The following is a 22,278-nucleotide window of genomic DNA, read 5'->3' as shown; positions in this document are numbered from 1 at the left end:
AAAAATCTCTGCTCACTGCTCCTCCAATATGAAGGGGGTAATAAAGGTCTCTGTAGGTCTCTATACTCAACTGCTTTGGGTCAGTTTTGCTGCTGGAATATGTTGTGGAAACTCCATTGAAGTCAATGGAACTGCCCATTTATTCCAGCAGAGAATTTGGCGCCTTATGTTTAGTGCAGGATTCTCAGAGGTTTATGTATGACAGGAATTCCATGGCCATATTGCTGGAGTCCTTGTCAGTCATAAATAATTGAGTAAGATTAGGGACGCACTTTTACACATTGGATTTTATATTAGTTCTAATACAGAACATAAAACACTGGTTTTACAAAGCATCTTCCACCAGAGGGAAAAAAATATAGCTTTATACAGTAACACCAATTTTATGAAAGGATGACTTTCAATCAAAAGAAATTTACATGAAAAACAGTTTTGTTGTTTGAGAACTTATACAAATGCAGGACAACAGGACTCAATCTGATTCTCAGAAATCAAACCATATGACCATCTGACAAAGTTGTGTTACTCAAAATTTCTCATCTCTCACATGTAGAAATGTCTCAGCTTTTAAATATTGTGTAGATGATATAGCAACTTTCACTTTTCTTTCTACATTTCAAACCTTGAAAAACTTTCGTAACAGTTAATAGGAATCATCTAGCATTTCCTATTCCAACACGTTACACTGATCATTCTTTAACTATTGAAAATGAAGATAACTATCATAAATTTTGATATAACTCAAAGTGTTAGAAAGGATATACAAACAACTCACTCACTTGCATAACTTTTAGATTACATATGAGGGTACATCCACACTTTTCTTTATTGTCAAATGCAATGCATCACTCAATTATCCGTCCATTATTAGAATATTTTCTTTCACTCCTTGGCACTAGTAGTTTGATACCCAGCACAAAAGCGTTCCAACCATTTTATAGTATATAGGCCTGATTTGGTCCCAGAGTAATTCCACTGATTTTGGAGATCAAAATCTTACCTAAGACACTACAAAGTTTTATATCTAAGAGCTTTTGCCTGAATAGTTCTGCTTACATGTATATGTCCTTATCTTGGTGCGAATTTATGTGAAGAGAATGATAACTATGTAGGCCTTAACTGATGTGGGAGTGGTGTTTCTGGACTCATCACAAAAATTGGCATTCTTTATTATTTATACAGTAATGTAGGTAGTTTAGGTGTACACAGCTCTTAAAAAATAAGAAGACAGCTACTCTTCCCAAAATGCTCACCATCTAAATCAGACATTACACAGAGAGTAACAACACTAGATAATAGTGCAAGCAGTTTGGAAGGGAAGGAGCAAGATGGTTACAACAAATAAAGATTATGGATGAATTTTACTCCCCGTCACACTGCTGCACAGTGAGAATAATGCCATGGAAGTCAATGGAGCTACTTTAGGTTTATACCAGTCTAATGGAGATCAGAATTTGATTCAGTCTGATTTGCTTCTATATATCTTGTTAATTCCATACTTTTAAATTCACTTTTTAAACGTTTTTAAATTTCACAGGTTGGGCATGGATTTAATGACGGCTTGATTCTGCACCACTGGGAGTTTGGCTAAGGACTGCAGTGGGAAGTGGGTCAGCCTCTTAATGCCAGTTGTCCTGTTTCGGTAGGGACAATCCCCTTTTTAAGAAAAAAAAAAGAACTTTTTCTCATTCCATTGATCCAAAAAGATCTCCCATTACAAAAAGCTCAGCAGAGTTAACAGTTGCTTCTCTATTTGTCCTCCCAACTATTCCTATTTATAAAATGTAAATGTGGGCGAGGTACATATTGCAAATCTGAACACAGGGAAACCCTCTGATCCCCATATAACTGACAAGTGTAAGTTCCACAGAGGAGTTTGTATGATCACTTATTCTATAATGGGTGAAACTTGTTGGTGGGATAATTGACAGCATTCACTCTTTCAGTTCCTTCTCCAGGGAGTTGTAGAGAGTGAGATTTAAATGTTTCAATAGTGGTAGCAGAGGGTGAGATCCTGTACGAAGAATAAAAGAGGAAGCCCTAGAAACAGATAGGAAGACGGTGGAAACAAAGAAAACTGGTAACAAGTGGGGAGTCGTGAGGAACAGAGACTCTGAACATTATCAGAGAAACAGAGTTGAGAGAGTGCAAGAGCAAGATTAATACTGCATACATCTACAGTGTCATCCATCCAAGGATCTCCAAGTACTTTAAGTATGGAATTAAGCCCATTTTACAGTGAGACAAGGAGTCAGCAGCAGACCAGGGAAGAGAACCAAGCGCTTCTGATGTATAGTCCTGTATTCTAACCAGTGGATGCACTAATTCAGAGCTGGTATTGGAGTTGTACCCATTTACACCCAGGTCTGGATGTAGCCCATTTCCTCCAGCCCTTTTGGCTGAGGTCCATTTGGCCTCATAGATTACATGAAGTTTTGTAAAGCAATTACTGAATTTTTAAAATCCCCTTAATTGCATTCTAAATACATTCCCATAAAAATCAAAGTACTTTTCCTTTTTGTGAGAACTTTGTTTATTCCATAAAACATTAAAACATTTTGAAAAGCTCCAGAAAATTTTAAGAGAGAAAACCTTTTGATCTAAAAATCCAGTATTGAAGAATCAGAGGGGAATTCAAGAAGAATTATGTCCTCCCAAAGTAGTAAACATATGGAATAATTTGAGTTTAAGAGAGTTAGACATTTTTATAGAATGAAAGGAGGAACTGAAAGATACAATGACTAAGCAGGGCACTGGGTCTGACTTTCTGTTCCAAGTAGCTCATTCCTTATAGATTTTTATGGCTCTCCTAGCCCCAATATTAAACACTTGACCTTTTTGTCAAATACTATTTGAGATTATTAGACTGGATGATTAGTTACTAAATATATGGTCCACAATAAATAGGAAATTGTGCAGTACAGTGCTTCAACCTCAGTTCTTTCAGGTATTGTTCCCTTGGTATTTAAAGTTAGAACATCAAATCCCTTTATATTAGCATTACTTAACCAGTTTGATGCCCAGAAGCTGCACAAAGTTTTCATATGGGGCATATAGATTTCTCATGGGGCACTATCCTGAATGCCCCAAATCAATGGTTTTAAGCATACATCACCCTGAGAGGAAAGGCTGCATAAGTAAGAAAAAGCAACCCTATTAGCAATCACTATGGTGCATGTTTGGGAGAGGACCCCATGGAGTCCACAAGGCATATTTATGATGTACAAATCTAGCACTAACATAGCAAGACATTTTCAGATATTGGGAACTAGTTCCCAACTACTAACAAATGTCATAATTAGGCTTTTTTAAACAGATATTGGACCTGATTTTGATCTTTATGCTGTAGTGTTACACTGGTGTAACTCCATTAATTTCAATGGAATTACTTCTGATTTACACCGGTGTAAGAGTTGAATCAGGCCCATTAGTTTTAACAGAGTATGTAAAACCGGTTGCTCTAAGTCTTAACACAGATAATCCCTTATTTATTACAGGATAGTTATTGTCAGTCCAAATACCACTTCAAGGCTTTCTGTTGGTGCCATTCTTCATGTGAGTAGCTCCACTGGAATGAATGAGCTGCAGGATTGGTCCCAAAATTTGCAGTGCTAGAATTTATATTTTCCTTGTTAATTATCCACCAGGGTGATGGATGCAGCCTATGTGGAAGCCAAATAACATTACTCTTCCTCCTGCAGGAAGTTTAATTTATTAGCAATTAAAACTGATGTAGAAGAAATAGGAGAAACCACTTAAAAGTCCAGCCCTCAAAAATCATGCAGTGACTGAATGGTTTGTGAACAGTCAATCTCAGCTAAAAGCACCACAATGTTTACGTAACTGCTGCACAGTCTTGTTTTTAATAAAAGTTACCAATGCTGGGATTATTCCAGTGTAATTAAATCATGGTTGTTTAGTGAACAATTACTTCCAAAGTAAACTGTTGAAACCTGCTGTGCTCCAGTTGTTGCCAAATCCAGTTCCTCCTCACTCCCTTCTTCCCAGTTGCTATTAGTCGTGGCTTGCTCTAAATTCGGGTACGTAGTCCTAGTTGTACTGTTATTAAGTGTGAGGAGATAAGGTTTAAGACAGTTCTTAGCCCTGAATTCAGTGAGTGGTTCGAAGTGGCTCGGCATAATCTTCCATAACTAGGATCTGACTGTGGACTTTGTGGATCAGATTATCGGATGGCATAACTCCATTGAAGATTGCTGGGACTGATGATGGAAAACTCACTTCCCATAAGAATGTCGCCAGGTTGGTCTGTTTCTCCTTTTATAAAATATAGGCAATACATATGAAAAGGGGGAGATACATTCAAGGCAGTTTTACACAGATGACTGAATTTGTCACCACTCCCCCCTCAATGTTCCATTTCAATAATTTTGTTATCCTTGTGATTCAAAGCAGGATTTCTGGAGTAGCATGTGATTTACACAAAGTTGAAATATAACTGGCAGTGAAGTTATAAATATTTACTGCTAAAGGGTCATAATAAAAGTAATATCTCACACTTATATACACTTTTCAAAACACTGTATGAACACGGACCATGCCTCACAGGTAGGTATGTATCACCTATATTTTATAAAGCGAGAAACAGACCAACATGGCCACATTTGACTTGGAGTTACATCAGGAATGAATTTGACTTGGAGAGGTTAAAGTCAAGGGAGCTACTCTGGATTTACAATTTACGCTGGTGTAATTGATATCAGAATCTAGCCCCCATCTTCAAGATGCTAATTCCACACTGCTGTCTCACACTGTGGGCTTTTCAACTACAAGGAATAACTTATCAAACGTAATATATGTATGTAACCTTCTTTAGCCAACTGGACTCATGCATACATTTGCCTCCTAAATGTGCATAAATGGATAACAGCTTAGGTTCGTGCCTGAGGACCCCTCACGAAAGATATCTTACTTAGGTATGGAACAAAAGCATACTAAAATCTGATATAAAATCATTGTAGCCTTCTGCCAAAAGCTATGCTTTAGCAATAGCCCTGTTTTGCTATGGTTCACTATGTTTTCCATTACAGCTAGCACAAAGGATAATGCAGGCTACATTTTCTTATGACTCAGGCAGCTAGTCTAGAAACCCAGTGGCTCAGCTTTCTCAACTAGGCGCTTCAAGTCTGCATTTTAACCAGACATATCCCAGGCACCATCTGTCCATCTGTGCAAATGTCAGCACAGTCACTCCACTGCAGTCAGGATGTCTTGAGAAAACAGTTAGTCACATTGAAAAATCTAATCTCCTTGATCACACAGTTCTAATGATGATTATAACATTTCTATAACTCTAGGAAAACTAGAACATATGCAGATAATGACACAAATGACACTTATGAAGCGCCAGTGTGCTATAAATATAGGTGTTCAGTTATTGGCAACAGAACTATTTGTTATATTTTGAAAGCAGATAAATAACAAATAAGAATTTCAGTTTTTGCAAAATTACAAAAACAAAAACTTTACATGCATTAACCAATTGATGTTTCTAACCCATTTGCATCCAGTTCAGCTACTGTCAGTACATTTCCAGCTGCATATTTACATTGCAATCCTCTACTCAACAAATATAAGAGGGACTTCACTAGTTTGCTATGTCAGTACCCAGCATCACTTCATGTATGTCATTTACAGCTGGCAGAATTCAAGTCTTTCCAGTGATGGTGCATTAGTTTTACATGCACCATGGTGATCCTGGAGTAAATTCTATATGAAGATTCATCTTAGAGAATGCAGAAGCTGTTCCAACAAAGTATTAGACCTCACAAATGCAGATAAAAAAACAACCAAGCAACCAAGGAACCCAAAACAGCCCCTACAACAAACAAACAGACAATACTTTGGGCCTGCTTCTGATTTCACTGAGACTTACATCAGTGCAATTCACTTGACTTCATGATGGTTATTTCCAGATTATATTGGTGTGAGATCAGAATCAGAGCTTTTGGGTTCATCTATAATAGGCATATGTTTCCTCTACAGATTTCTCTTTATTTCCCTAGGTTTCATTTAATCACATGAAAAAATCAAAGTACATATAACTTATTGTTTTAGCATTTGATGCAAGAGAACATAAGGTGCAAAGAATATTGCCAAGGTTCTGTGATGGCCTCTCAAAGAGCTTGGTAATAATGTCAAGGCCAGAGGGGCTAAGCATACGGACTTCATTCCTAGCATCCGGCAAACATGGGGTATTTTGACCCTTTCTCAAGAAATTACCTCTTGACACTAATGTTCTCGCCAACTGATTGGCTGATCCCTAACTTCCCTTTTCTGTGAGAGATCATTGAGATGGTAGTGGGAGGCCAACTTCAAGAGCATCTAACATCCTCCACTTTTATGAACACGAACAAGGTTTCAGATGTGAATGCTGCAGTGATGGGCACTGATAATCTCTGCATGGAAATGGAGAAAAATCAGATGTCCTTGCTAATACTGTTGTATCTTGCACTGGTCTTCAATGCTGTTCGCCATGTGGTGCTCTTGACATGGCAAAGGGAGGAAGGAATGGTAGTTCTGCTAATTTCCATCAAGAAGTTCCCAGAAGCTGGTAATAGGTAACTAGTTTTCCTTCCCAAGGACTTTCAGGTCTTGACTACACTGCTCACAGTTCAGACTACAGGATTGTGAGTAGTCTGTGCTGTAACTTCCCCGTGTGGATACTGTGGGTGCAAACAAAAAGATTCCTACTTTGCTTTATTGTAATCCTCTTCAAACAGGACTACATTAACGTGAACTAGGAACCTTTCAGTTCTTGCCCACAGCATCCACATGGGAAGGTTACAGCGTAGCACTTTGGTGCATACTGCTACTCACACCCCTGTAATTTGAAGTCTGGGGCAGTGTAGACGTGCCCTCAGTTGTGCAGTACCACAGTGCTGGCACCCCTCTTGTTCAAAACATATCTGTGATATGGGAATTGGTATGTGCTACAGTGTCATCAATATCCTGATGACACCAAGCTCTACTGAAACCAGACACTACAGCTTCCTTGTGTCTGGCAGAGATAAGGCATAGATGCAAGCCAGTTGGCCCAAGCTCTTTCTAGATAACGTGAAGGTGATGGTGACTGGCAAGGGAGAGCATTTGGAGAGACTTACAAAATCTGTGACTACTTTTGAAGCTGAGGCTGACTACCATTGTCAAGCGGGCCACAGCCTAGGGTTCTAGTTACACTCATCTCTACTCATGGAGTCCTGCCTAGCAAAGTGTCCCCAAATGCCTTTTTTCACCATCTGCAGCTGGCCAAGGAATTAAGCCTTTTGCCTTCACCACATTCATCTATATCTTTATTGTCTCTCAATGTGCTTTACCTGAGAGCACTGATGACGGCCTCTTAGAAGCTTCAGGTAGTGCAATATATGGCTGCCTGTTTTGTGAGCAGGGTACATTTAACAAGAGCAAATTACATCTGTGCTCCACACTTTGCACTAGCTCCCAGAAATATGTCTTAGTATGTCTACGCCCAAGCCTGGCCCCATTCAGGTAAAGTGCATAAGATCACCCTCCTTGTCCTGGTCTTGATAAATGATAGGAAGAATCAAAGTCAGTGTGGTCTATAGGTCAGTTCTTAAAAGTATCCACTGAAGACACTGGCAACATTTATGTGGATTGTACAGCCTTAAATTACCGCAAAGGGAGTGATACTTCCCTCCAAAAATGAAATTTATGATTCTGCAATTTATTAAATCCTTCTTCTCACATATGCAAATAAATAAAATCTCCATTATGCCCTCTTGAGAAGCACCAAAGGTAGCCAACTGAAGCAAGAGAAACGCTCAGGTTTCATGCAGGAACAAAGAGTATTAATACTAAGAGTGTTAAGAAAGAGGAAGAAAATACTTTAGAAAAAAATCTGATCGTGCTTGTGTTCCAGAGAGAGAACTAATGAGTTCCCTAGTCATTTCTGGGGCATTTTTCATGACTACAGTCAGTGCTTAATTTGTGCCAGAGATTGCCAGGACTGAGCCCCGGCACCTCTAGGTTTGGCAGTTTGTAGCCCCAGCACCTCTGAGGTTGTCATGTCAGTTTGGAGAGTAAAAAAAATTGATTGAGCCCCAACACCTAATTGCTTGAGCCCTGGCATCTCTTTCATTCCAAACTAAGCACCAGCTATATAGTGCCATTCATGAAACAATGATCCAATTTTGCATGAACAGCAAGGATCTTACGGCTTTCTGATTTATTGAGAATATTGAGAACCCCTTATGTTTTGTGCTTTGGGATCACAAACCTGTGCAAGGAACATCTTATCACTAATGCATTTAGTGTAAACACCACCCTGAAAGAACCACAGACTAGTATTTGTACATTTGTATTATTTTTGAGTGTTTTAGGAAAATATGTGAATACCCTGTAGCTCCTGTAGTAACCTCCAATTGAAAAGACACGACAATACATTCACACTTGAGGGGAAAGGCAGCGTGGCTTGGTGTAAGGGACAGCTATGTAGTGTTGCAGTTATTGGCCTATGCTTCTTTTATGATGAACTGAAGACCTGAACTTGCTGGAAGTTGAATGCCCTAAAGTTCTATTGCACCTCTCAGCAAAGGACCTTAATGGGTTTGTTGGGACCCAAGTTTTCATATGTGACGTGGCCTTTTAAGACGAAAGGAATTTCTTCTATTATTTGCTTGACATGTTCCTATGTCAACACTCGTTCCCCAAATCTCTGTGGTCTAATCAGGGATATTGTAAAACCCTCAACTGGAACATGTCTGTAAATCAAAAGTGTGAGGAATACATCTTATGACGCAGAGACGGTTGTTGCTTTATACACTGCAAGTTCACTTTTGTATGCTAAAAAAAATTAAAATGTCAATATTTACACATAACCTTCAAGGCTCTTACTTATAGCTTTTTAGTATTCAGGGCAGACAACGTTTTCTTTAGTCCATTACTAACAGCTTGGAAATTTAGTTAGAGGACGCAACCCAAATGTTCCTCCAAATGTTGTTTCCAAATGGTCATCTTGAAAAATGCTCTTTTAAAGGATGAAACCTTTATGTGAAGATATAAGAGCCCATATAAACTGCAGGGAACTCGTCTGAAGATTAAAACGACTAATGATAAAGATATTACTGTTAGTCATAGCTTAATTTGTTGATAACTAAATCACTAGAGGCTTTTTACAAGCTTCTTGAAACCTAACTATTGTACACTGCGCATTCAACCCCTGTTTATACACTGACGCAAACAAATAAAAGCGATCATAATGGTTGAAATGTCGTTAGAAACACAATTGAGAACATCTGTATTGTAAGCAGAAATAAATTAGAAATACTGAAGTGTTTTGTAGCGGTGAAACTGAGAAATAAAAAAAATAACCTACAGCACCTGGATTAAGCAGTTATAAATAATGCATAAAGGAAAAATCTCATTACCCCCTGTGTAAACTCCCCCCCTCAATGAAATATATTTTATGAATGTTGCATCACAGTAATAAATGCAGCATTTGTTTCCCGCATAAACGTTCCCTTTCTTGACAATTGGATTCAGAAATAATGGCCAGTAACTGTGCTGTCTGCAGGATTAGGTTCCTTCACCAAAGAGCTTTGAAGTGGCCTTCAGTGTTTGGACTAGAAAGTAGAGCTGTGTGAATAATGGATTTTTTGGTTCACAATTCGAAAAAAACTTGAAAAAAAAAGTGTTTCGGGTTAAACAGAAAACTATTTGTTTGGAAATTTGCAGCAAATCAAAAAGTCAAAAAAAGTTGTTTTGTTTCAACTGAGCATTTTTTAAAGTTTTTAATTTTTTAAAATAAAACTGAAGAAAATTTCAAAACAAGTAGACATCTTGAACCGAAAAATCAAAACATTTCATTTTTGAAATTGTTGAAACGAAACATTTTGACATTTTTGGATTTTTTTTTTTTACACAAACAATTCAGTGATACCAACACAAGTTCATGAAATATTTTGGTGTCGCTGAACCTGCATTTTATGCTGAAAAAAAGTTGTGGACAAAAAATATTGCCCAACTCTACCTATTTACATATATTTATCAGGACTAATCTTCTTGCCTACAGTGATTTTACAAGAATTGTACTATAGTTTCAACAAAACAACACAACAAAAATAAATAGCAAGGGAATACAAATCTAATAGCACCACTGGAAAGTGTTTAGAATCCAAGCCTTAAATATTATAATTGCCTGATATCATGGAAGATTTTATGAGATTATAGTAGATAAGGAAAATATGAGAATATGGAAAGTTTCACTTAAGCATAAAGACAGGTCTCATAGCACAATGGTCTGCATTGTGAGATATGCAATTCCTAGTTTCATTAGAAAGAGCAAGTTCCATAAAAACAGGTGGGAAGCCTCACTTTAAAGTTCCCAATTTGTTTACAATTTTAAAATCTCTGAGTAAAAACCCTGGGTCGAAGTCGTCTCTTTTTACAGAGTAGCTCAGTTAAAGTACTGACAGTGTGAGATGAGAATCAGGCTCCTCGTGATGTAGCCTGGCTGATCACTGAAGCTCTTTAGCAATTCCTTTAGCAATCCCCACGAATTCACTGGCACACAATCATTACTCTCTCCATAGAGCAGCATGGCAAAAGCTGCACTGGTGTGGGTGTGGGAGGTTAAAAAGGAAGTCAGAATCTAGACTCAAATTATAACCTAGCACAGGGGTCGGCAACCTTTCAGAAGTGGTGTGCCGAGTCTTCATTTATTCACTCTAATTTAAGGTTTCGCGTGCCAGTAATACATTTTAATGTTTTTAGAAGGTCTCTTTCTAGAAGTCTATAATATATAACTAAACTATTGTTGTATGTAAAGTAAATAAGGTTTTTAAAATGTTTAAGAAGCTTCATTTAAAATTAAATTAAAATGTAGAGCCTCCCCGGACCGGTGGCCAGGACCAGTGTGAGTGCCACTGAAAACCTTTGCATGCGTGCGATAGGTTGTCTACCCCAGACCTAGCAGATTACAAACGAAAAGGATAGAACTTCCCACCAACTGATAGATATAAAATGTCACAAACATAAAAACATTATAAAGTCAGGTTTGAATCTGGAGTGCTTTTCCTTCCGTGATTAATGATTGGCCTCAAATAGGATGGAAAAGGAAAGCAAAGTTCCCCTTGAACTAGCTTAAAAATGCCACAACTAAGAAAAAAAATATTGTAACATCAATTTAAAAAACAAAACAAAAAACAACCTCTACTAAAATGTAAAGGTCAGGAAAGATTTGGGTGTTTTTAAATGCTGTCTTGAAGAAATTTTTATAAAGGTTAAGATGTCATGTAGTTTCAGAGTTACGGGCATTGGAGGGGGGTCCATGAGTGCCAGCTACACCTCAGGCCACTCAGTGACTGTGAGACACAATGACAGTGGACAGCAGGAGGCTGGCAGATCAAGACTATCACTGTGCCACTGGGGAAAACCATGTATTGCTCCCCAAACAATATAAGAGCTGTGTGAATATTTCAACCACCAAGTTCTAGGCAGTGTGAGTTTGTATAAAATACAAAAATAGGCCTGAAAAAACAACACAAGGGTCTAATTTTAAATTCCCCAAATCAAGGAAATGCAGAGGACAGGCTCCTTCCCTGTCCTTAGCTCAATCTGCTGTGCCTTGCTATTGCAGTGCCTATGGCTTGTACAGTCACTCAGAGCCAAAGTCATCCCTGGTGTAAGCCTACTGAAGTCAATGGAATTACACCTGGGAAGAATTTGACCCCCATCTGTTTTGAGATCCTTATAATAAAGGGCTGGGCGAGGGTAGAGAGGCAGCCTTAAGTCTGTGTCTTCTTGCTTCTACAGTCAATGGGGGTGGTGTGTGGGCAGGGTAATTTCCTTTCCCCAGTTCTGACAATGATGCCCTAACTCTCGCGGTCCTTCACTAACTCCCCATCCCTTTCTGTTCAAACTCACTGCTCTCACTTTTAAGGTTTTGCACAGGCCTGGCCTTGTCTACATCTTATTTCTCCTCTCCGGTTGCTCCCCACGTTTCACTCTAGTTCCTACTCTCTCATCAGGCATTACAGAGCCCTATGGGCTTGATCCAAAGCCCAGTGAAGTCTTTGGGACTTTATCTCCCCTTCCCACTCTAACCTTTGAGCCTTTTCGCACATTGCTCTGCTTCTCCTGGAATGACACCCATCTTCCTCTGCATCCAGTGTCTTCACCCTCCTCTTTCAAATCTTTCCTCAGAACCCACTTCATTTATTTGCTTCATTTACTTTGCTTTCCACTGATGATCTCCACTCCTGGGATCTCCAGGTTAGAAACATAAGTGGGCAAGCTGTGGTGGATATTTCTGGCAAACAATTTGGTGAACTAAATGCCTAAGTGTGGTTCAAAAGGTCAATGAACCCATAGTTTGTTTTGCTCCCATGTGTTCATATAGGCGGAATTCTGGTGGTGTGAATATTCATAAAATAGGAATAATACAAACAATCCAAAAATAGTCCCAGGGAAAATGAATTTGTTTTATGGTTAAATAAATTTGATTTCTGGATGAAAGATGAAAGAACAGCTGACTGATGGTGCCCAATCAAATGTTACACAGAGGCCAGACAAATAATGGAAAACAAAACAAAACAAAACGCTTACAAAACTACTGTTAATTATGAATAGCTTGACTGCTCTAGTGCTAGGATTAATTCACAGTACAATGTGACTCATATAACCTTTAACTCTTCTCCTTTTTCCTACCTCTCCCTTTGTCTGTTTACCCCATTTCCTATATTCACCTGTTGTACACTGCAAGCTTGCCATGGGAGATATGATGGGCCAGATCCCCAGCCTGCCGTCTGGCAGCTTTGCATTGTTCAGGCAGCGTACAGCAGCCAATTTAATGGGGCAGCTGAGAATTTAAATGGGTGGCATAAATCTGGTGTAGCTGACTCAGTGTCACCAGCTCCCAGTACCTACCCCTGATGCAGGGACACACTGGGACGTAGGAGGCATAGCTGCAGCACCTTGAATTACAGCAATCACCAGCCAGCAGAATGTCCTTCTTAGGCTGCTCTAAATTATGCTGGGGACCCCAGCCAACCTCAGGATTGGAAGAGCAGAAAGTGTCTTAGAAGTAGCTGCCCCTGACTTCCCACTCAAGGCTTGCTTGGAGCAGGGCTCAGTTGGACTCTCTTCTATAGAGTATCACTCTCTATAGAGTATCATACGAAGTGCTAGTGTTGTATAAATATTCACTAAAATAATGCACAACAATACCACCAAATCTTCTGAGTAACTCTTCAAGTTAAAGTTTCCTTAGTTTTTGTAATGGTCTAGGTTCCTCAAACGCTCTAAACGTTTTTTTCTGCAGGTCTGATAAATAGAATGATTTCTCTGACTACCTGAAATGGCTCTGCTGCAGGTAGTAAAATAAGATGTTAGCCCAATTTTTGGAACAGCACAGATGCAAATAGCTATAACTATTTTTTATAGAAAATAAAAGTATCTTTATCATTCTTGGAGAAAACAGAAACGTTGCCCGGCTGAAATGATCTCTCACTTAGCAAACAAAACAGTTTTCCTTTGTAAGATGTATAATGTATGTAGCTGGGTGATAAAAACCTCAGACTGGAGATAGGGAACCTTGCTATGGAAAGTACGCACATGCGAGCCTCCTCATGACCTCTCCTCACTCCATTATCCTCAGTCTCAGAGCACTCACTGCACTAGCAGAGCTTAGAGGGCCTAGTGTAATTTTATTTTTTCTCCATCTCTCCAGTAGGAAAAGGTATTCTATATAGTATTTGAACACCATGCTTGTTTCTCTCTCTCTCTCTCTCACACACACACACCCCCACTCCCTCAAACAAACCCCTATCTTGTACTCTAGTAGTCTAGTTATAGTGTTAAAATGATGCTGAAACACAATATGGAGGCAGATTTTTCTGTCTAAAACTGGCTGGATTTTCCCCTAACAGCTGCACTCTAGATTTTAATTAAATAATACCAGTTGTGCCTTATTTAACTAAGCCAGCACATCTTCCTTATGTCCTGGTATTGTATTAATTTCATTCTGTGATTTTTTTCAACCTACAGGTTTGCATCAAGATCGGTACCTCTCTGTTGCTAAAAACTATGCCCACACAATACTAAAGTTTGCAGAGTCAGGGGTATATTTTTAGCCAGGCTAACCTGGCCCCCCTGTTGGCAGGTGCAAATTGTGCCAACAAAATATGTGCCTGCAAAATGAACTGTGGGCGCAAGTCTGAGTACCTGACCCTCTAGCTATCTCGCTTGCACATGCACAGAGGTACAAATATGCAAAGGCAAACTGAAGGGCACCTTTCTAAAAGTGAACCCCTGGAATCACAAAGGACAAGAAATGCCAAAGCTAAGATTGTAGCACCACTTTTAGCTCTTATAAATTGCATATCTTGTATGTTTTAACGATACACATTTGTATACAAACATCAGCAGTAATGAGTTAAACAATGCAATTAACCAGAAAAATAGAAATAGGAAACACTGCTTTTGCGCTACACAGCTGAGTTAACTAACATTGCCTTTGGAACCCTATCTTTGTCATTTCCTGATTTTTTCCCAACAACTACATCACTTATTTGCATTTAATTTCCTTGTTTTTTTAAAAAAGACACGATTCCTGATGGTTAATTTTTTTTAGCATTTTAGTCATCCCAAATAATCTTTGAAATTCAGAACTTTGCTGCTGATATTATTTGACTGGGAATGTTTTTTGGGGGAGATCAGAGGAACAGGGCAGGGTACATTCATGTATACTGTGACAGCTGCATCTTTGCAATGGAACAACAGAAAGCTTGGAATTTGCAAAATATCCTAGAAAGCAGCAATACTAGTGAGATCCTAACGTTATGTGAAGTAATTACCTTTGATCAAAGGTCCAATCCAAATTAAAGGTAATGGAAGATGGACCAAGCCCTTTCTCTGCACCTACAATTGTCCCCAATAATATGATATATAAAAAAAGATTTTTGTTGAAAAAAAGATTTTGCCTGCTTGGTTGTTACCTTGGAACTTTAGGTCCTGGCTGTCCTGAAAGTTGCTGGTGATTGGAGAACAAATGAAGCATGACAAGACTGTGACAGCTGAGCATTTGAGAAGGGAAGGGATTTTTATTTGGACTTTGTGGTTATTGCTTTTGTTGACACTTACTTCATTCTAATACTTAATTGGAGAAAGGATGTCTTTGTTAAAGACACTGCGCTGCGCATCCTTCCATTTACGAGTGAGAAAGAATAATACACATCCTGTGAGACCCACACAAAGTCTTCCAGGGAAACCAAGGAAGACCAAACTTGACAGCTTCACTTCTCTCCCTGTGTTTTTCCAGTGCAACCCAGGAGCAGAGCATACCTGCACATACAACTTTGAAAAAAGTATCTGTCATACTGTCTTTTGTGCACAGGTTGTAAGCCAAATGGCTAACACTTATTTGACATGTTGTTATGTTATATGCAAATGTATTTTAAAATAAATCTGTGAAAAACTTAAAGCACAGTCTAAAGAGATTTCTGTCTAAATCCCGCAGAGACTACCCCATTTTGTTCTTTAGCGAAAACAGAATTCTACAGATACCAGAGCAGAGCAGGACAAGGAGAGCAGTAAGGCAGAAAGTAGATCAGGTTAATTTCACTTAAAGGAATAGGGCCAGGTCTTGAGGACAGAAAGAAAGAGCAAGAAAAAGAAGCAGGAAAGCAAATGAGCCCATACGGAAAGCAAAGAAAAACATAAAGTAGAGCCAGAATCATTTAAAAAAATACAGTTTGATCCTGCACTATTTACTCTGCCAAAACTCTATTGATTTCAATGGGAATTGTACGGGAGTTGAGGATGCAAGATTGGGCCCCTTGTGAAGTAGGGATCCAAGATGAAATTTCTTTCCTTACTTCTCTTGATGAAATTAATATATGGCTGTGTTACTCAACCATCTTCTATTATGAATTTCAGAGCAATGTCTTCCCTGCATCAACAGAAAAAGACAGAAAGAAATGAAAAAGCCCAATGAAAGAAGCAGACAAACAACATTGTTGAGCTAAGGGAGAAGAAGCTTATCATTCATGCTAAATAGGATGATGACTAGTTTTCAAGCAGCCGGGCTGCTGACACAATATCCTTTGGAAACCACTCTCTGTTATTGGTGAATCTCTTGTATCACATTTGTGTGGGTACCATTGCCCATTACTAATCAGCATAATGTCAAATGGGATCAACATTAAAGGTGGCAAACATGATGCACAAAACAAACTTGACGTTGGCGATGCATCTGTAAAACTGCGTGAATCAACAGAGCCAGAGCAGATGTGCATTTGTGCAATTCGTTCTGTGAACATTTGAGTGCTCTGTTCATGGGATCTGGTCCTCAGAGCTGATAGATCAGATATTTCATGGACCACATTCCATGAACAGAGCACTCAAACGTTCACAATATGAATAGCACAAATGCACATCTGCTCTGGCTCTCTTGTTGCTCTGTCATATAGGACCTGTTTGTGATCTCACGTATCAATACCAGTGGAATTCTATCCATTCTATCTGAATGGAGCTATTTCTCATCTACACTGATGTAACTCAGAGAAAACTCAAGTCCAGAGACTCCCATTTGTGCAAATTTAATTTCTGTTTCCTTTAATAGGACTTACTTTTACACACTGAAGAGTGAATACTTAAGATGAAAAATATCCCTGGATCCAAATACTTCCTGAACTTTGAAAAACTTTGTATCCAGATCCTAATTTTATGTTTTGGGACCATCATCAATGAATATGCACCATAATTTCCCACTCCTTTAAGAGTAGTGTGAGCTGTGGTTCAGGGAGCTAATGCTCTGCTTTCATCTTTGGAAATGTGGGCTCAGATCCTCAGGAAATGTGAAAAACAACATCAAATTCCCTCACACACAAATACAGTGCAAACTACACATTTACATTTAAAACACTCATGCATGTGTTCAATATTATGTTCTCACATCACTTTTTTACTTTAAAAAAATCCTCCTTGACAACAAAGGGGAAATAAATACATAGTTGGTAATCCCACAGGTAAGAACTCTACAGGTAGGAATGCTTGACCATATCTAGGCCTACAAACTTATAAATATGCTTGGGTATGCATCATGTTCTTTAGTAAATTCAAACTCTCAGTAAATAAGATTCTTGTTCTTTTCCTTTAGTCTGATGGATGTATCACAAATAGCCAATAAACTATAGTATCAGACAGAGACACTTGTTGCTTGTTTAGACATATGACCTGACAAAAGGTAGGGGAAATTAAAAACAAAAAAACAAAACTCATAACAAAAACCCAAAGAGAACAAAAGAAATATGCCAAGAGAAAATGTGGCACACATCCTTTATACATGTTTAATTTCTGTTGTTTTGGTTGGAAAACAGCTGCAGGTGTCCTCTAATTATATCACCATTTTCACAAATATCAACTGTCATATTTAATTTGTTACATTTACCGTACAGCCTCCTTGAACAGAACACTTCTTTCATTACACATTTAGTGCCAGAGTTTCTAACATTCAAGCTAACTTTCAAGCTAGTCAATTAATGCATTATTTACAAGTTAAATGTTATTAAAAACAGATTCTTAATTTACTAATGATTCAGTAGACCCCAGGCAATATTCCAATTTGTTTTTCTTGAAAATGGAATAACACTTAGAACAAGGGGGAAAATAATGTCAAGGATACTTTGGCCTACTCATCTGTGCTGTAGTTTCTGCTGTTTTTTTTTTTTTACCTCCTAATTCCCCCTCCTCTTTTTTTATATTGTATTTTGAATACATCAGCTAACCAGTTGCAGAATGATTGAGAGGAAAGGTCTATGAAAAATGAAAAACAGCACAAACACTATTGTGAGTTTTGTTTTTAAAAAGCACCAAGCAGTCTGGAATGATTCAATACACATGTTCACAGTACAATACAGCACATTTTGATTTACAGCACCATTCTAGCATTACAGCAGGTTAAGAAGGTTAGAAGTCAAGGGAAATTAAATGTTATTAGCATTCTACTGTTGTTGTGCTGTGAGTCCATACCTTTTCAAATGCACTTTTAAACTCATATTTGTTTCTAAAGCTTTTATCTCATCAGAAACTTTCAGGAGCACTTGTGTATAGTTAGCCTTTTCTATTTTTGTGCGGCTTTTCCTCTCATATATATGCTTGTTCAGATGCTTCATTAAAGACTAATTCCCTTCCTATTCCCTCTCCTTCACCCTCAGACTGCAATCACCTACAATATGGTGGTTGCCATTAAAATCAGAAGTACCATTTGAAGGTAATTATTGTTAGGACACTTAATATACCTGTAATTCCATGGTAATGCTAATGAGTTTCAAACACTAAATGTCAACATTTTAATGATGACCATTGTGGCTCCAAGATAATTGTGTCAATGTGTTTGTTTTAATTTGGGGGAAAAGTGAAATCCAAGCAGGAATTCATGATCATATGCATTTTCTGCCATAGCATGGTTTTTAAATTATAGGTGTACCTGACTCACAAATTTTGGGTCTGGCACTGAACATGAATTTTGGGTGGGTTAATGTTTGGATTCAATGTGCTGGGTTTAGCCTGTCACAGAGATAGGCCTATGTTACAAAGTTCAGAACCAGATACGGACAAAAATATGGATCCAAACTTTGTATTTGTCTGTGCGTGCACTGGGGAGGTAGATGGAGGTACAGAAGGTCAGATGTGAAGTTCTGGTTTAGGCCCATGGCTGTTGATGGGTCATTTCAAAGAGGTGCCCAATATCAGGATTTAAATTCCTGTGGGCCTCAGATATTCAGGGTGAGCTTCCCTAGACAGCTAAATGTTTCAGGCACCCCTTTTGTGGCTGTACCACATAAGGGATAAAAGTCTACTACTGCTAACAGCTTACAATGTTACTCCCTTAACTTAGGCGGTGGAGGTGGAACTAAAGTTCCGGGTTCTACCCCTGCTGAAGAACTGTTGTGGTGGATCATTATAAAAGCATCCATCAGAAAATTTCAGACTTTGAAACTAATTTTGTGTTTATTCAACTTTACAATCACTTCTCTGTACTATCTGTGTTTCACATACCAAGAAACTGCACTACACTATGCAATCGAATTAGTTGTACCGTGACTCAAAGGCATTAAACAATGACTTTGATATTTTAAGTACTGACTAAGAGGAATTTTTAATTCCTTCCTCATAATGAAACAAACAAAAAAAAAACCCCTTCAGTTACACAACCTTGAAACACGTATTCACTCTCTATTCTGGGTGAGACAGTAAAACACCTCAGAGCATTTAGTTTGCTTAATGGCAGAATTAAAATTAAACAAGCATAGACGTGCAACCTTAATGACACCCAGCAATGCTAAAGTAACAATTTGTAGCTTCTAAAACCTGTTATTTAACATAAGGGGTAAATTTTTTGGGAATTTTTCAGGTGCTGCTGAGTCTAACACCCCCTCCCCCTGCTTCTTTGCGAGGGAGAGAAGGAGAGAAGGGGGAGGGGACTTGTACTCACTTGATCAGAAGAGTCTCTGCAAGAACTCCAAAGCACACAGCTGCTGCGTGGAATACAGGACTGGGTGGAGGGTCCTTAAAAGCTACCATCATTCGATAGACAGCAAGAGGAATGATAGTCATTACAGCCAGGACCAAGCAGAGGAAGAGCCAATTCTGCCAGTGACAAAACAGGATTCTCCACACTGATCCTTTCTGTAGCTGGTACTGGGGAAAAAAAGAAAAAAAACAGGTGAATTAATGCTGTGAAACTATGAACATTAACTGCTAATGGCACAGGACAGAGCACCTAAGTGATGATTCACATCTGACAATAAATATATGAATAGCTGTTGAAAGCTTGTTTGATTTTCACAAAGGGGATTAAACAAACATTCATTTGTTCATTAGTCTTGAGCAACACTTTTATGGCAGGAGATGCATTAAACCTTAACATGTGTCTGCAACCAAGATATTTGGGGTTTTTAAAGATTAAGACACAAATCAATGCATACTGTTTATGCAGAATGGCCTTGAACTACCTGTAATGGAGTGAGATATAGTTATTATACATTAACGCTGTGAATCTTTATCCTGTTGTAGGCTAGTAGGGATGCTATGTCTTCAAAGATAAAGACTGAAAGGGCCCAGTTCTGCACCTGCTGGTGCGCCTGCCTAAACGTGTTTTCCTTTAATAATTTAAAAAAGCAAGCAGTTTAAATCTGCTTCCTGAGTTAAATTATACTGAACTGATATCCTCCCCCTGTGATAAAGTCACTGCATGTTGCAATCTGCGCTGAGGGGTGAAGGAGTAGAGGATAGCTCCAATTTATGACTTCTTTAGGACAGCTCCCAAAAGTGCTGGGTCAGTCCAGCATGCTGCAAAACTAAAAAACAAAACAAACCCAGATGTAACTGTGATAAGAAAAATCTCGTCTGCATCATGAGTTGACAGTGTCATGTTATGTCAGTTTTGTGCAATACCATGTTGCAGTGACATGAGGTCACAGCGCTGACCCATGACTGTGGCAGATAGCATGACTTGGGAAGGGATGTGTGTGTGTGCACCGTTTTGTGCTCGCCTGATCCTGGGACAGCTGCGTGGTAGGCCAGTCTCCTGGTGTAAATTACAGCCATCTGTAGGCTGCTCTACATTATACCAGCAGCCATTAGCTCCAAGGGACTCTCATGGCACCTGGGGATCAGGAAGTCCCAGGTTACTCAGGTCTTGACCCTTCTGTTGGCTGCAGGAGGGGTATAGCTCAGAACTCATTAAATAGCTTTATGTCACTGGAAGATCCCCTTAAGTAGACTGGTACCTTCTGTGGCTGGTTACATTGGCTTTAGGGCCACTTTGTAACACTGGTGCAGTGTCAAACAGCCCGAGCCCAAAGAAGAACCTGTGCCATGTTCTTTTGATCTGCATGGCAAGACTGGAAGGTAATAAATGGAAAGAAACTGAAGACCTCAGCTGGTGTAAATCACTGTAGCATCACTGAATTCAATATGCCCATTCTAGATTACACTAGCCCAGAGAGATTTAACCTGGCTCAAGTGAATAAGCTACACTGTGTCTCTTTTCCCAGAGGGCAGTTGTTTTGTGAGAAGGGCTGCATGGTGTAAAGTTGGATATGACTGGGTCAGTGCAAACATAATCACAGACCTCCAGTCTCCCATTTAGGTGCCTCTGGGTCTTCACCTCATCTCACCAAGCGATAACATAAAAGGTTACGACGTGCAAAGCAAAAAGCTCATGTTGTTAGCTTCCTGAACTTGGAAAAAAAATGAATTCCTAGAATTACTGTAAGCACAACACACTCGACATCATATGCCACTGAAATGGATGGAAGATGGCATCTGAATATTATTATTAATTTAATAACATATTCACATGGTTATTATAATAACCTTACACATGGATTTTTGCATTACGATCAATGAGGGCTGTACATTTACTTGACTTATTATAATTCATCTTACTATTCAGATGTACAGTGGTAACACTGGTGAACAGCATTGTTTTTGGGAGATAACCACCAGCATCTTGTGATATCCCTATTCATCTGTTGTAATGTTTAGAAGTGGGGCTCTTAACTGTGGCTATTAGACCTGACATCACTCTGTATTTCTCTCTGGCTCTTCAGCGCCAAAACCAGTTAAAGACAGACTGTGCTACCTATTGTCACGACTCAGGGTCTCAAATCCTGGCCTGCATTAAGTAGTCAGGGAAGGGAGTGCTGATTATATTACACATCCTTCTGACTACACTGCACGGAGATTACAAAAGGGCAACATGGCTTCTTGTGAAATATTGCAAGAAATCTCATGGGATAATAATTTATTATTTACATTCAGGAACTTCTCAATGGTCTCAGTGAAGATTGCAGCCACTCCAGCCAATGTGCTGTACAAATGCATAAGAAGTCAATATCCCTGAAGAGCTTACAATTTTCAGACAATCATTGTGAAATGTCCTCCCAGGGGACATAATGTAACAAGGACCATCTTTACTATGTTACCCTTTTAGTTTGTGATTGCAGGTTCTTCTGGGAATTTCCTTATATTGCATCTCTCAGCAATGCTTTGACTTGGCTGTAGATTAAGCAGCTATGTAAAATATGCACAGAGAATTGTATACAGCCCATAGAAGAAGAAAAGTAAAAGATCACCCTTTTCCGTATTTGAACAGATTGTAAATATACAAGTCTCAGAGAGGCAAGCCAGTCTAGGAAGAGTAGAACCTCTGCCCATTCCAAAAATAAGAGAACTTCTCAAACACCACTTTCTTCCTTCTCTCTGGCTCCTACTGCATTCATCTATCTCCCCCCT

The 22,278-nt window shown here is 38.9% G+C and overlaps 1 protein-coding gene across 7 annotated transcripts in view; it reads right to left on the bottom strand.

Annotated features, from left to right (window-relative positions):
• LOC114021517 overlaps positions 1-22,278 on the bottom strand; it is a 201,641-nt gene that overhangs the window by 12,194 nt on the left and 167,169 nt on the right. For 6 of the 7 annotated variants that reach the window (XR_006292632.1, XM_027830917.3, XM_043552710.1 and 3 more), the window contains one exon: positions 19,472-19,677. Coding sequence is in view for 6 of the 7 variants with exons in the window: in XM_027830917.3 (XP_027686718.1) it covers positions 19,472-19,677 (206 nt within the window). In the remaining variant the exon portion in view is untranslated. Of the gene's footprint in view, positions 1-17,310; positions 17,791-19,471; positions 19,678-22,278 lie in introns of those variants that run through there. The other variant, XM_043552711.1, reaches the window with a different exon arrangement.

This window comes from Chelonia mydas, chromosome 8, assembly GCF_015237465.2.
Source record: "Chelonia mydas isolate rCheMyd1 chromosome 8, rCheMyd1.pri.v2, whole genome shotgun sequence".
NCBI lineage: Eukaryota > Metazoa > Chordata > Testudines > Cheloniidae > Chelonia > Chelonia mydas.
The sequence above is the reverse complement of the archived record's forward strand: the minus strand, read 5'-3'. Positions and strand labels throughout refer to the sequence as shown.